Raw genomic sequence first — 13,274 nt, 5'->3', positions numbered from 1 at the left:
ACAACATTGTACCACGAAAGGCAAGATAGATGGGGCTTCATAATGGTAGGAATCATGGCCAAGAGGTGCACTTAGAGACAGTCTAATGCGATTCACATAAGCTGCAGTGATGAGTTGAGGGTAATGCCAATTATTCGGATATCCACGGACGTCAGTCAGGAAGCTATCAATGATCGAACTCTGCTATTTTTACCAGGGCTCCATGCATATCTACCAATATGGCCCTTCAAGCTGTCTAGTTTGCTGTTGCTTACGGACATGCGCCGCTATGGTACAACTGTGGGGAGGTGCTTCGAACAGCTCTTGCGCGGGACAGTGTGTTCCCAAAACACGACCTTCTATCAATATGCCATTGGTGAGATGCCCTGTTCTACACAATGGACGACACCAAGTCCCGAACTATAGGGTAGCTCTGGACCCCTGGCCCCTCAGAATCCCCGCAGTCCTTCGGTTGGATGCCTCCTGCAGATTAAACAACTTCTCTGGCAACAAGATATGGTGGATTGCCTTGTCACACAAAACCACATTAAGAAGAACTTGCTGGTTCTCATCAATGATGGTCTTGCCTGCCAGCGGCATATTCAATTGTCAAATCTCAGGTCGCTCGAAGAGCGGAAAGGAATTTATCAGCTACACAATTGCGCCGTCGTTACTCTTCGCTTCGACAACAACTCGAATCGGCCACTGATGCCTACCATGTGCCTTGAACTGAAGGCCTGATTTTCCAGCCTCGTTTCCCGTGGAATGGGATGAGTGATTATGCCTGACCCTCAAAATAAAGTTGCCTCGCCCTTCAGAGGCTGATACTCGAATTACCTTGGGGCAACCGAATTCGCATAGTCTTTCGAATATTTTTACTGCCGATAGATATCATTGACGCGCAGTTTTGACAAGTCCTTTTGCTGGATTGTTGACTTCACTGTCTTGGTGTTTCTCAACCTTAGGAGCTGACTGCTGATTCATATTTCAAATCTGGCGTATTTTCCTTACCACCTATTGCGGACGTCAACCTTGTTTTCCGGAGGGAGGTATCTCTTATCATGCTTGATAATACGGGTCAACTCAACTGACATACGCCTATGTTCTGTCTCCAAAAGGTCTGAGAATCGGATTTCGTCAGCCGTGATCCGGTTAGGCTAATCTTCCACATCTCGTCAGCCATTAATATGATGATCTAAAAATCTGTCCACAGGGACAGCCCCTTCTTCCACGCGATCATCGATACTATCCATATCAGTGAATCCGCCTCTCACCTCCTTTATAAAGTGCTATACCAAATCACATGCACACCCACCGGCCAGCTGCTTTTCGAGGAAGTCAAAGACATTCAACATGCGCTATTACTCTCACCACAGGGACCAAAACGCATGCATCTATTCATATCATCTGATCACACCCTTCGGCTTTTCAACAATCGAGATATACTAAGATGCCACCCTTCCTATCTGATATCATCTCCTGCGCCTCCTCCAACACCCCGAAGCGCATTCCATATGCTTCCATCAGACCTGCATCAAGATCCTACGAGGTTCGTCCCGTACCAAACCAACGACTTTACCCATTTCCAAGCCTTGAGGTTGAGCCAGAAAGGCTACTCAATCCACCCCATCACTACCCCCCAGAAACCGTTTCATAGCCAAGTTTCCACGAAGGCATACTGCGCAATACCATTCACAGTAACCATCCCATCACAAGACATTACTTACCATACCGTATATGTGGTACCCAAATACTGTGGCTTCAAGCTAGGTTTGCAAGCCAAGGTTTATTTTCTCCACAAAGTTAGTGATCTGAGACCGAGAATCGATCCGCAGATGGGCTGAAACAGTGAGCATGGCGTCCATGTGGGTGGTGGACGAGTCTAATTTAGCTTCGGGAAGCTGCTACTAGTGCGAACACGTGTTGGGAGAGTGTAGGTTGTGGCGTACTCGTGCGTAGAGCTTGTTTGGATGTTGGAATTGACTTGAGTGGGAGTACATGTGGTGGTTTATGCGGGTGTGGTAATGGGGTAAGGGAGAGGAGTAATGACGTTTTGGATGGGAGTGCTTTAACAGATTGAATAGGGGGAGTCTCAAGCATATCTTGAGAGGTCTGTTCTATGATTGAAATCTCTGGTAAAGATAGAGAGGAGAGAACCATTGGGCTCATCATCTCTCTGAAAATGTACAATCAGGTATAGTGGTGCCACGGTATTACTGGCCTCTAGAGTGGTGGGTATTATTTGGCTCACTAAACGCATCTTAATAAATATCAAAGAATGTGTATACGAACATGAGCAGACACTAATAGCGTTGAGTAGAAACCAGTTACCAAGCCCATCGGAATCATCGTCAGAATACCCAGAAACGACAAAGACGCGGGTATTGGAGTCTACCAAAAGATGGAGAGGGCCCTCATGATTTTTCACATAAGCTCCCTTGTCACTCAATGAAGAAAGCCATTAGATTGGGAATGAGAACCTGACTGCACCTCTAAATACTGTGTCGGTTTTTATACCCATCAGACTCGGATATAGTATCCGGGTATCATATCAGATAGGAGTATGGGGAGAAACGAAAAAACGAGAGGAACATAGGATACCAATACATGGCGAAGGAATAGTGATAACTGACATCATACAGTATGCCATGCTTACAGTAGATTGAATATCTTGGACAACTGTGTTCTCGAAAACCTAGTGACAATGTGCCCATAAACCCCCGCGAAATCGGGGCATATAGACACCCCACTGAATCCTGAGGCGCTCAAAGCTTGCCGGAAAAAGCAAGCTAGCGCTGCGGGGCGCAGACACTAAGCTCAAAAGAATGTGGCATTTGGATAGGTCTAATGGCGCCGCCCCGGCCTTCCTCCTCTTCATCTTCTTTCATCTGCTCATCTTTGGTAGAGTCGAACATCGATCTATGCCTCCCACACACCAAGCACCAGTTCTATTTGGTCACGCTCAACACGCTGTTATTATAATTTGGCACCTACTGATTCATCAGCCAAAAGAACGCACTTTGTGATTATTCTTCCCACTTCCACTAGGCCTATAGCAACAGATCGTGGCGTGACTTTTGTCTATGAGACGTGTTCAGAACGGCAAAAAAGGTGAAGCCCTTTCAGTCATTTATTGCTTAGCTTCTCTGTGCTCACAGGTTATTAAAGAGCGATAAAATAGGCCTATAAGGACTCTCCCAGGCGCCAATGCTCATGCCCTACTAACTTGTTTGAGATAACTAGTACAACATTGAAAAGCAGAATATATATGCGTTGAATCAGTGCTGGTCGAGTCAGCCCCGATTACTGAGGAAATGATGAGCTATACTTCGTTATCCCGTCGATACTGCGTCAAGATTGGCCCCTCCCGGGACTCCAAAGCTGCCTTGGAGAAATATCTGAGCATACGGCGCACCAGGGAGATCTGCCAGGATGCAGTGACACTGGGAACATCACTTTCCCAGTAGGCGTTTGGCAGTCGAGAATGGTCTGCTCCTTTGTTCACTCATGCCCGAGGCTCATTATGCCCCTGCTACTGGCCTGGTTGTACACAATTATCTCGATGGTAGGCACACGTCCTTTGTAGACTGATCAACGGAAATGTAAGGACTTGCTAACCGATTTAATATAGTGTCTACTGTTGCGAACACGTACAGCAAGAAAAAGCTTCATGCTACAAGGGAGCCCATCTGGACAACAGGCCATCATTTTCCGGATCGCAAGTACCTGCGAATGGGAGAGGAAGTCGGAGAATTCGACTAATGACACTATCACATCCATTTTATACTAGTTGCGTCTAAACCTGCAGGGATGTGGCGCCCGTGGAACCAGCTGTGGGCCGTCCCGCAGGTGGGCTCTTGCTGGCATGCTGCTGCACCCTCTCGATTTCGGCCCTGTTGAGACGCAAACACATGAGCGAACGGGCTGGCATACTTTACCTGGCCAGTCGCAGTCCCAATCGGGCCTGGATAGAGAAGACCAGCAACACACTTTCCGAAATTGGCTAGGGCTCGGATAAGGCCGATTTATGCCGATTCGTAGTGCGAAAAGTGGAGAGGCGCTATCCGCCACCTAAGGCGTAAGGCAGAAGCCCCCAGGGGCCCATCACCACCGGGACAACATCACGCCGTCCATCATGCCCAGCAAAGGTATCTCGGTATACAGCTATATCGGCGTCCCCGGATACGCGATCGGCTTTGCCGTTCCTAAGCAGGAGGTGCTGCGCGATGCGTCCCACAACTTTACCAGCCATCAACTCGAAATCGAGTCGTCGAATATTCAGGGGCTCGGCAACTTCATCGGCCGTTATGAGTGGACGGTATTCCGCTATGGCGAGCGCGTTGCCGATGCACACAATGACATTAACACCCTGACGGGCAAGATCGAGGGAGGTACGATGGTAGCGACGCAGGACTTCCACCCGATCATCACCGAGGACGCCATCATCACCTACGGCTTCTACGCCGCGGGCCACGGCGAGGTTGGTCTGACCAACCGCCACCAGTCCTACGTGACCATCTGCTCGCGAGAAAACCGCGTTTGGATGGGCAGCGTCGCTCCGCCAGACTCCCCCGCTGCGCAGCAGCCCTTTTCGCGCTTCGTGCTGGCCGCGCCGCACGACAACGGAATGAACAGCATGATGACATGCGATGCTATCTTCGACCACCTTAACACAGACATGTTGACGGTAGTCCGCAAGCTGGTCCCCTTACTGGAGCACGTCAAGCACGTCCCAGACCACTTCCTCATGCAAAAGCTCCCGCACATCGTCTACGGTCTCTCCGTCACCCAGAAGAAGACCATCTCCATCATGCTCGCCATGGGAGCACGGTACTTCGAGTTCCGCCCCGCCAAACTCCTCCCCATGTTCCAGAAAGTGTCTGGCCTACGAGACACATTCTACTTCCAACACGCATGCATCCCAGGTCTTGCTTTCGATGGCTTCCTCCGCGAACAAGTCGCCTTCCTCGACGAGAATCAAACGGAGATCGTCACCATCCACATCCGCTGGGACAACATTGTAGCGGACTGTCAACGCCCAACAACAGACGAAATCACCCAGCTGCTCAACGAGGCCTGTGCGCGAGCAATTCGCAGCCCTCTCACCTGGGGTGCGCGCGAGTGCTTTGACCAACCGATTGAGCACCTGCGTCGCACGGGCACCCGTCTCATCGTCGTCATCGATGCCGATAAATACGATAGCTGGACAGCTGAAGCATACGCTACACTCAGCCCGGCCTCGATCCTTGCTCGTTTCGAGAGCATGACTACCGAGGGCCAAGAGAGTAGTGATCTGACCATCCTGCAGTGCCAGGCGACTTCCCAGTCCATCAAGGAGGTACTTATCTACAGCGTTTTGTCTGCTCAGGGAGCCAGCTCGTGTCTCACCTCGACCAAGGGGATGCTTGATATGCGTACTCTGCCGTGGATTAGAGAGAATGCTCTTGATCGACTGCGCGCAGAGAAGACTATTGTGATCATGAATGACTTTATCGACGGGGCAACTGTTGATACGTCTATTTTGCTGTCGAGGCAGCGGTTGACTTTGTAAATAACTTGCCATACGTGACAGGTGCATGTATGGCGCAGATAGATCGGGTGGATGGATTACTTGCTATTTTCTCTCAATAGAATCTTATACTATTTTGTGTGCAGTTAACCGAGCAATAGGGAGTGCTGTAGTCCACTTTTAGGCACTGCCATGTATCTTGCGGGAGTCGTACAAAGAAGCAACACTGCATTCCACCTTTGTTATAGAAACAATGAACATTAATTGCGAAATGGCCGCTATACCAGGGGCAACCGAGGGTGCGAGACATGGGACGACGAAGCTTGTCTGCGGCGCCTGAGGCATACAGTTGATGTAATCACGTGATGGGTCTGTACTTGATCAAAATACGCAGTATCCCGATGACGCTTAGTATGTGGTGTGGCACTGAATGGACGAGAGTGATCCAGATGGCAGGATAGCCGCTCTCCTTTGTTGGGAATATTGATACCTAAAGAGGGGTTCAGCTGTCCCAGCCGCTCGTTTGACCCGAATGAGAGGTTCAGTCAGGCAGCGCAAAATTAGTTGGTCTCGAGACAATCTCTGAAATCGCTATGAAACCAGGAATTGCCGCGCTGTTCGATTTCGTCGTTACGCCCTCTGAGGGGGTCTTGATGTTGCTGTGGTTATTGGTCGCATCCACTGATTTTCCCGCAGGCAACCCTGTGGACTATAGAGCTAGCATACTAGCGACTGTCACTAGCAAAGGACGGCATCTAGTGTCAGCGGCTGGATAAACCCATCCCATACACATCCTGGATGGATACAGTCACTCTGCTTGGGATGGCGAACGTTGGAACCTTGCTTACCCGCCAATGTGTGATTGCCAGTGTTGGTTGGCCAGTGGGCGCTTCGGCACCATCCAATGTGACGCGGCCGACCGGTGATGTGATGAGAAGTGCTTCCGGACCCAACAGGATGTTCCGAACGACCGCCAGACCAACAGAACTCATCACTGGTGTGAACAGGCCACATAAGGGCGCAGACTAGGGGTCGCTCGGCGCAACATGTGCTTAGACACACTTGGGCGCTGGCCATACACATGCCGGTTCCCCCGCCGCGCAACTGCATATCCCAGGCGCTATCCCCACCCGGGTGATTGCAATCCCCCAGCCCAGTCGATACATACTTAATCCGGCTGCCTTCCGCTTCGCTCCAAATGTGTTGCTGGATTATTGTCGTTCTCTCGATCGCTGGGTGGCAGCTCCGGTATTCGAACTTTGCTGCTCAATTGATGCTCTCCTCCACTTAGATCGGGGAGGGTTTGCGCCTCGCCGGTACATGTAGATCTTCACAGGACGACCGCAGTTGAGCGAACAAAGACCGAGAGCCAGACATTATCCTCCCTTGGATATAGCGCTTGGAGCTGTGAAAAGCCGATAGATGCTATATGCGATCCAAGAGCAGAGGCTATAAGTGACCGCCAAAATGAACCAGCAACTACATCTGAACACATCCAATCTGGGGGAGAATCCAAGATACTCATACCTTGAAACCCCGTTGGAGATGCATGCTCCCAGTTCCCGACTCAGGAATGAGGGCCCAACCCCAACAACGATTTCAAACGCCCAGCCAGCAGAGATACAGCCTGTCATGGAGCATTTCCAACCGCCTCTGAACGAGAAATCGCAACAGTACCAGCAAGATATGGCTGTGTCTGGCTACCCTTGCGGACCCAATCTTGCCCAGCATCCAGCCAACTATGCTCCGTACGCGGATGAGGTTCAACAAGTCCAGCATAACCCCAAAGTGGCCGAATACTCATATGGAGAGCCTCCGCGATCTCCGGGGCCTCTTCCGGTCAAAGTCAATCCCGAGATGTCCCAACCGTTAGCAAACCCACAACCCATGGCTGTTGTGCCCGACACCAACCCTTTGCAATCGCCCAATCTACCACAGTTTCCCCCTCCAGTCGCCTCGGGGGCACCTGCGACGCCTGCGGGAGTTGACCTCATGGCATATCATCAGCCGGGTCAAATCACTCATCCTGATCTGGAAATTAGAGGAGGATCGTGGCGCACGCACATGTGCGGTTGCTCGGATGTTGGGGTATGCTGTCTTGGGCTGACATGCCCGTGCATTCTGTACGGGAGGACTCAATATCGTCTTTCAAGGAAAATCAGAAGTGAGGATCCGACGAATATGCTCGGGTACGATGTGTGCAATCATTCCTGCACTGCCATGGCGCTGTGTTGTGGCTGTCACTGTGAGAAAGCGCATTCCATGTTAGGTTCGATACGAGTATATTGGCTGACCTGTTGTCCTAGGGATATTTGCAACTCTCCAGCACCGTCGGACACGCAAGGTCTATGGGATCGAAGGGGATATTCTCACTGACTGCGTTCGAGCGACGTGCTGTACATGCTGTACGCTTATCCAAGATGAAGCCGAGATCAAGAAGCGAGAGGAGGAACGCGGGATGTTCGCCAGAGCCACGGGGGCAGCTTTGGTATCACCATACATGCCTCCTGTGCAGATGTCGTATGGTGCACCCCCGCGGTGACTGGACTAGCATGGGCTTTTTGAGATGAGCATAGGTTGCGGAGTGCGGATCTGTTGGAATGAAGGTAATGCCTGTACGACTGATGTGGTTTCTAACCACTATTATCGACTTTGTTCTTCTGTCAACCTGTACTACCATTCCTGCTTTACTGGGAGGCTGATATTGTATGTGATCGATCCTCAGTCCCCTAGCTTTTGTGGCAGTGATCTTGGTGTTCTGTTTGTTATGACTATTTATTGGTTTCTGGTGAACCTGGGCTGAGATCTGTACATATGTCACCAGTGTCCCAGAGCACCTTCTAGTAGCATCGTATCTAGAAAGTTGTCATCGCCTTTGACTGCCTCGGGGACACGTGTATAACCTATCCATCCAAATATGGAGTAATGAGTAATGGATTGCAAAGTGAGGTGAAGTGAGGTGAAGGGAAAGAAAGGAAGGGAAGCACCCGGCCAGCACTACAACGCCGAGAAAACCACAGTTGGCAGATTTTTACCTCCTCTCCTCTCCTTTCAAGAGAAATAACAGTCCACAAACAAAAGTCTGGTTTGCCGCATCACATCTATTCCATAAATCTGAACGAGCATGCCGCTGCCTATAACCTGTGTATGCTATCTTCTATCCCACGCGTGTTTCCTTCCCTCGGCTCACTAACCGCCAAGCTAAGACATCAATCCTCGCCCCATATCATTACCCCAAAGCTTCCAAGAGGTCCCTGCAGCCGTGCGGCCCACTCTCATCCCCGGATACTCTCCCTTCAGCCCCTTCTGTGCGGTTCGGATGACATCTCGGTTTGTGGTCCGCAGACCCGACGGTCCCGAGGTGAGGCGTCGTATAAGGGACCAGTCAGCCATCTCAATTGGGAACCAGTCTGGGGAATGTACCTTGTCGGGCTATATTCCTTGTTGAAGTGATTGGCATTGTGAATTATATTGGTGCACGCTGAAGGTCGCAAGGATGGGTAAGGATTTTCGACAAAGGGTGATGCTGAGAGGCAAGTTTTCGATGCTAATGACGGACAGGGTTAACGCCGGTACATTTCTTCTCACATGGCTCGACTATGATGCTAGGGGAGGAGTCTTCCTCTGCAGATTACTGGCGGAAGTGTGGGGATGAGGCGCTGGCACATGGTATTCGGGGCGTGGTGATCATGGTAGGTTTATCATCCGGAGGGTGAATCAGTCCCCGTGTGCTAAGGTTGGATCTCAGGGCGCTCATTGGGACTGCTACGGAGATCAAATCCAAGTGTCGACGAACCCAAACCCCGACAAGAGTCCTGTTGCATACGTGCACCCCTCCAAGTACGTGGACTACAGGCTCAACCCAGATCTGAAGACGGCGCGGCGCTGTGTCGATCTACTAGCCAAGGAGGGCTTCAATGTCAGCGGCAACGACACCTTTGACTGGATCCATGATGTCTATCTCATCCTGATCCGGATGTTCCCTAATGGTTGTCCGCCTACGTCGATTATCTCATTGAATGCCCGGTACGATCCCCATTATCATATGAAGGTTGGGGCAGCGCTTCGCCAGCTCCGAAAGGAGAATTACCTTCTCATTGGCACCGGGGGCGCAGTGCACAACCTGTATCGGAATCGGTGGGCCCCGATGCTGCGCTTCCGGGACAACTTTGCCATGGATACGCCGCCTGAGGGGTGGGCGTTGGGATTCCGTCAGGCCGTGGAAGATGTGATCCTGAAGAGCTCGGGACCACGCCTTCGACGCGCTATGACACGGTTGATGAAGCATCCAGAGTACCGGGATGCGCATGCCACGGATGACCATTTCATGGCGGCCATGTTTGTAGCTGGGGCAGTGGGGGATTGGGAGGATGAGGGCAGTCCGGCGGTGTTGGGGGCAGAAACATGGGAGTTGACCAACATGTGCAATTCGCAGTTTACGATTGGGTCCTGGGGAAATAAACTTGGATAGGGTTATGCACCATGATGTTCACGCTGAATTCTGAGTCCAGTTGGCTTGGTCATTGATAATCACTCATAAATTCCCATCTTGCCTGTCAATTGTGTAAAGGAATTGCTAGATATAGGAACAGTGGACAGCCTCTGATTCCTAGCATCTAGCCGGCCGAAACACGTGGATTGCCGAGCGCCTCGCATCGCATCTGCCAGATCGAAGCGATGGCCCTTGCTTGCCATCTCAACCGGGGATGCAGGAGTGCAAAGCAGAGGTTCTTTGGACGAGCTGGCGTCCAGGCCGGACCACGTGATGGCAGCGAGTCGCACCAGATGAAGCTGCGGGAGTGGAGCACCACATCGCGATCTAGAATCTTCCAGCAAAGGCCGCGCCCCGAAACCTGTCTATCGTGGCTTGCGATGGGGGGCGGCGGAGGTGTCGATCGTGCCTCAATCGTGAATGTCAGGAAAAGAGCTCCGGGGCAGAGCCTGACTCAGCGGAATTTGCTCACAACCGATCCCCCATCCATCCATCCATCCATCCATCCTTCCTTCCAAGCTTTCCCCCCTCGGATGCGAACTTGCTTCGCCTGCATCCCACCAAGCCTCCGTCACTGATAGATGTCTCGTGTGGCGTGTCCTCCCATTCTTTCTGCCTGTCCACCAGTCCATGCCGCGACAGGATCGTCCTTGGCCGTCGCATCATGGCGGCTGTCAACCGGAACATGTTTGACGCAAGTGTCACCACCGATCGCCCGCAGGGCGCACCGCTGATGGTCCTGCCGCTAAATTTAATCGCGGTGATCGTCTCTTACGTTCGTCCCGACGCTGCTGTGATTGAGCTCATACAACCGCTGACCCGTCGCTGTGTCTGCAGGTGGATGAGCCCGGGGATCTCGCCCGTCTCTGTCGAACATGCCGCGTCCTCAATTACATGGCCCTTCCCCAGCTCTACAAACACATCACCTTGACCTCTTATGACAAGATCCGGTATCGCGATGAGGAGCCCGAGGGCATGGGTAGTGCCAGCCCATTCTCGATGGGATTGAATGCCATTATCACCCGACCGTATGCCACACTTGTCCGGTCGCTGACGCTCCGGGGCAACTGGCGGGAGCTCGAGCTGGAGGAGCACGCGCGCGTGGGCCGCGTGCCTGACTCCTCGATGATGCTGAACATTGCGGTACGCGCGGCGGTGGATAAGATGACGGAGCTGGAAAGCTTCAGCTGGGAGCTCAACACTAAGATGCTGGAAACCGTCTATCTCGGGCTGGCACGGTTGCCCAAGCTAACCGCACTGACTCTACGATTCCCCTCGAGCCGCCATCCCCGGCCGACGATCGTGATCCCGGCCATGCCGCACCTCCGATACCTCAAAGTCACCGACATCGACCCCCTTTGCTATCCGGATGATATCTCGACCCTCTTGTGGAAGTGCCGCAAGCTGCGGGAACTCAACATGCATTGGTCCCCACGGATGCGAAATGCGCAGGAGCCCAGTGTCATGGTCCACGACTATTTCCGCAAGTGCCTCGCGGCGAAACAGCCGCTCTCGATCCGGAAGATTGGCCTCCAGAACCTGTACGCTTTGCACACGGAAGACTTCAATCGGGCCGTCGATAATAGCACCGTCGAAGAGGTGACCATCCTCAACAACAGCGGAGCGGAGCTCGCGATGAACACCTTTGTGGACAACACTTGGCCCTCGACGCCGGCCTTCCGCCTCCGCATCAAATGCATCCGGCAGGATGCCATCTCCCGGAAGCATGCCGATTTCCTTAATAGTTTCACCGGCCTGGAACGTTTATACTTTGTTAATGCCACCCTCAATCCCAGCGACGACATCAACTCCCCCCGACCTCTAACCTCCGCGACCGCACTCACACCCCCCGCCTCCGACCTCTCCCGATCCACCAGTAACGGCTCCTTTACCAACTGTCCCGCAGGCGCTGCGGCCAATTCCCCCAACTTGTATGCCAGCATAAGGGATCTTTACCTGAACAATATTACGATGAATCACGCCGCTACCTTACGACACCTCTTACTCCCCGCTCGTTGGCCGCTCTCCGCACCGACGGTGGCGCGCCTTGTCCACGCCAGCCCACAATTGGAACAGCTCGGCTTCTCCACGGAGTTTTCCGACCTGGAAGCATTGGGGCTCCTACTTCCTTTCCTCCGAAACCTGAAAGCGCTGCGCCTGCTGGTTCCGACCAACTCTACGTCCTCCGAGGCGGGCCGTGCTGCTCCGCCTGCCACGTCGCTCAAGTACTCCTCTGCTCAGCCCGCCAACCCGCTAGCCTCGGCCATGACGATCTCTGACCTCGTAGATGCTGACGATGAAATCCTAATCGCGAGGATTAGCGAGTCTCTCGCAGATCAGCAAATCTTTCACCGGCTGAAGATCATTGGCATCGGCCGAAAAGGCTTCCACTTGGGTGATTACTATACGGTCCCGTCCGAACCGTCAGAGTCGCACGGACACGTCCAGCTCCAAACGCCCACGGGCTCCCGTGCGACCAGTGCTGAGGCCAATGTGAGCGGCGAGAAGAGTCCAGCGGCTGATGTTCCCCTCGCCCCGGCCAACGGACATACGGCCATGGTGCCGTCGCAGAAAGATGGGCCTCCGCCCTCGTTACTCGGCAAACGGATGCGCGAAGACGACACTCCTGGGATGGAACGGGGAGCCGGTGGCCAACCTCCGGGCGAGGAGTCGACAGGAAGCCGTCGGAACAATCCCTGCATTCCTCAATTGCTGCGCGATGGTCGGATCTGGCGCCGACGCGTCCGGCGAGTGGGATGGGAGGTACTGAAACATTGGGAGATCTGGGGGCTAGACAAACAGGAGTTATGATCTGGCGTATGTATTTGGATACCCGGGTGGATCTTCAATTTCGGAGTGCCGGCGAGCTTGATGTTATATATAGCGTGCCATGCGAGGGCAGCGTAGGATTATACCACATGTGAATGACAGCTCCTCTCAAATACCTTTCTACATACCAGGACTATACATGGGTCAATTGTTGTCTATAAGTTAATATGGAATGAGAGTGCGAGTAAGATGCAAGTCAATGGCCTGTCACAACCCCAAGAGATTTCAGTTTCTCACATGAATCAAATCAGTCCTTCTTCCCTGGATACTAATCACCTGGAAGAACAAATACCATCGTCTAAAATACCAACAATACTGATCTCCAAACATACCTAGTCCCTGAACCCTAGGAACGGTAAAAGTCATCCAAGCAGAACCACTCAAAAGATACCAAAATCCCATCTCCCGTCTCTCACCTGATACAACAGCTGTCAGCTAGGTACTGTACACATGTGACAGAACACT

At 52.4% G+C, this 13,274-nt stretch overlaps 5 protein-coding genes across 5 annotated transcripts; all 5 read left to right on the top strand.

Annotated features, from left to right (window-relative positions):
• Positions 1 to 4,103: 4,103 nt before the first annotated feature.
• Positions 4,104 to 5,627, top strand: BO80DRAFT_428901 (phosphatidylinositol-specific phospholipase C domain-containing protein). The gene has a single exon (XM_025720345.1). The coding sequence runs from the start codon at positions 4,115 to 4,117 to the stop codon at positions 5,528 to 5,530; it is 1,416 nt and encodes a 471-aa protein (XP_025570939.1). The 5' UTR covers positions 4,104 to 4,114; the 3' UTR covers positions 5,531 to 5,627.
• A 1,150-nt stretch (positions 5,628 to 6,777) lies between these two features.
• BO80DRAFT_219916 (DUF614 domain protein) lies at positions 6,778 to 8,334 on the top strand. Its single transcript, XM_025714390.1, has 3 exons — positions 6,778 to 7,733; positions 7,795 to 8,194; positions 8,313 to 8,334. Exons 1-2 carry the CDS (start codon positions 6,956 to 6,958, stop codon positions 8,028 to 8,030), a joined length of 1,014 nt encoding a protein of 337 aa, XP_025570938.1. The 5' UTR covers positions 6,778 to 6,955; the 3' UTR covers positions 8,031 to 8,194; positions 8,313 to 8,334.
• A 566-nt stretch (positions 8,335 to 8,900) lies between these two features.
• BO80DRAFT_219888 (DODA-type extradiol aromatic ring-opening family dioxygenase) lies at positions 8,901 to 10,062 on the top strand. Its single transcript, XM_025714388.1, has 3 exons — positions 8,901 to 8,988; positions 9,050 to 9,180; positions 9,237 to 10,062. Exons 1-3 carry the CDS (start codon positions 8,985 to 8,987, stop codon positions 9,957 to 9,959), a joined length of 858 nt encoding a protein of 285 aa, XP_025570937.1. The 5' UTR covers positions 8,901 to 8,984; the 3' UTR covers positions 9,960 to 10,062.
• On the top strand, positions 10,063 to 10,716 carry BO80DRAFT_219889 (uncharacterized protein). The gene has a single exon (XM_025714389.1). The coding sequence runs from the start codon at positions 10,166 to 10,168 to the stop codon at positions 10,556 to 10,558; it is 393 nt and encodes a 130-aa protein (XP_025570936.1). The 5' UTR covers positions 10,063 to 10,165; the 3' UTR covers positions 10,559 to 10,716.
• Positions 10,498 to 12,945, top strand: BO80DRAFT_428899 (uncharacterized protein). Its single transcript, XM_025720344.1, has one exon. The coding sequence runs from the start codon at positions 10,875 to 10,877 to the stop codon at positions 12,789 to 12,791; it is 1,917 nt and encodes a 638-aa protein (XP_025570935.1). The 5' UTR covers positions 10,498 to 10,874; the 3' UTR covers positions 12,792 to 12,945.
• The last annotated feature ends 329 nt before the right edge of the window (positions 12,946 to 13,274 follow it).

This window comes from Aspergillus ibericus, assembly GCF_003184845.1.
Source record: "Aspergillus ibericus CBS 121593 unplaced genomic scaffold BO80scaffold_54, whole genome shotgun sequence".
In the NCBI taxonomy this organism is placed as follows: Eukaryota; Fungi; Ascomycota; class Eurotiomycetes; order Eurotiales; family Aspergillaceae; genus Aspergillus; species Aspergillus ibericus.
Note: the sequence above shows the minus strand (reverse complement) of the source record. Positions and strands in the feature narration are given on the sequence as shown.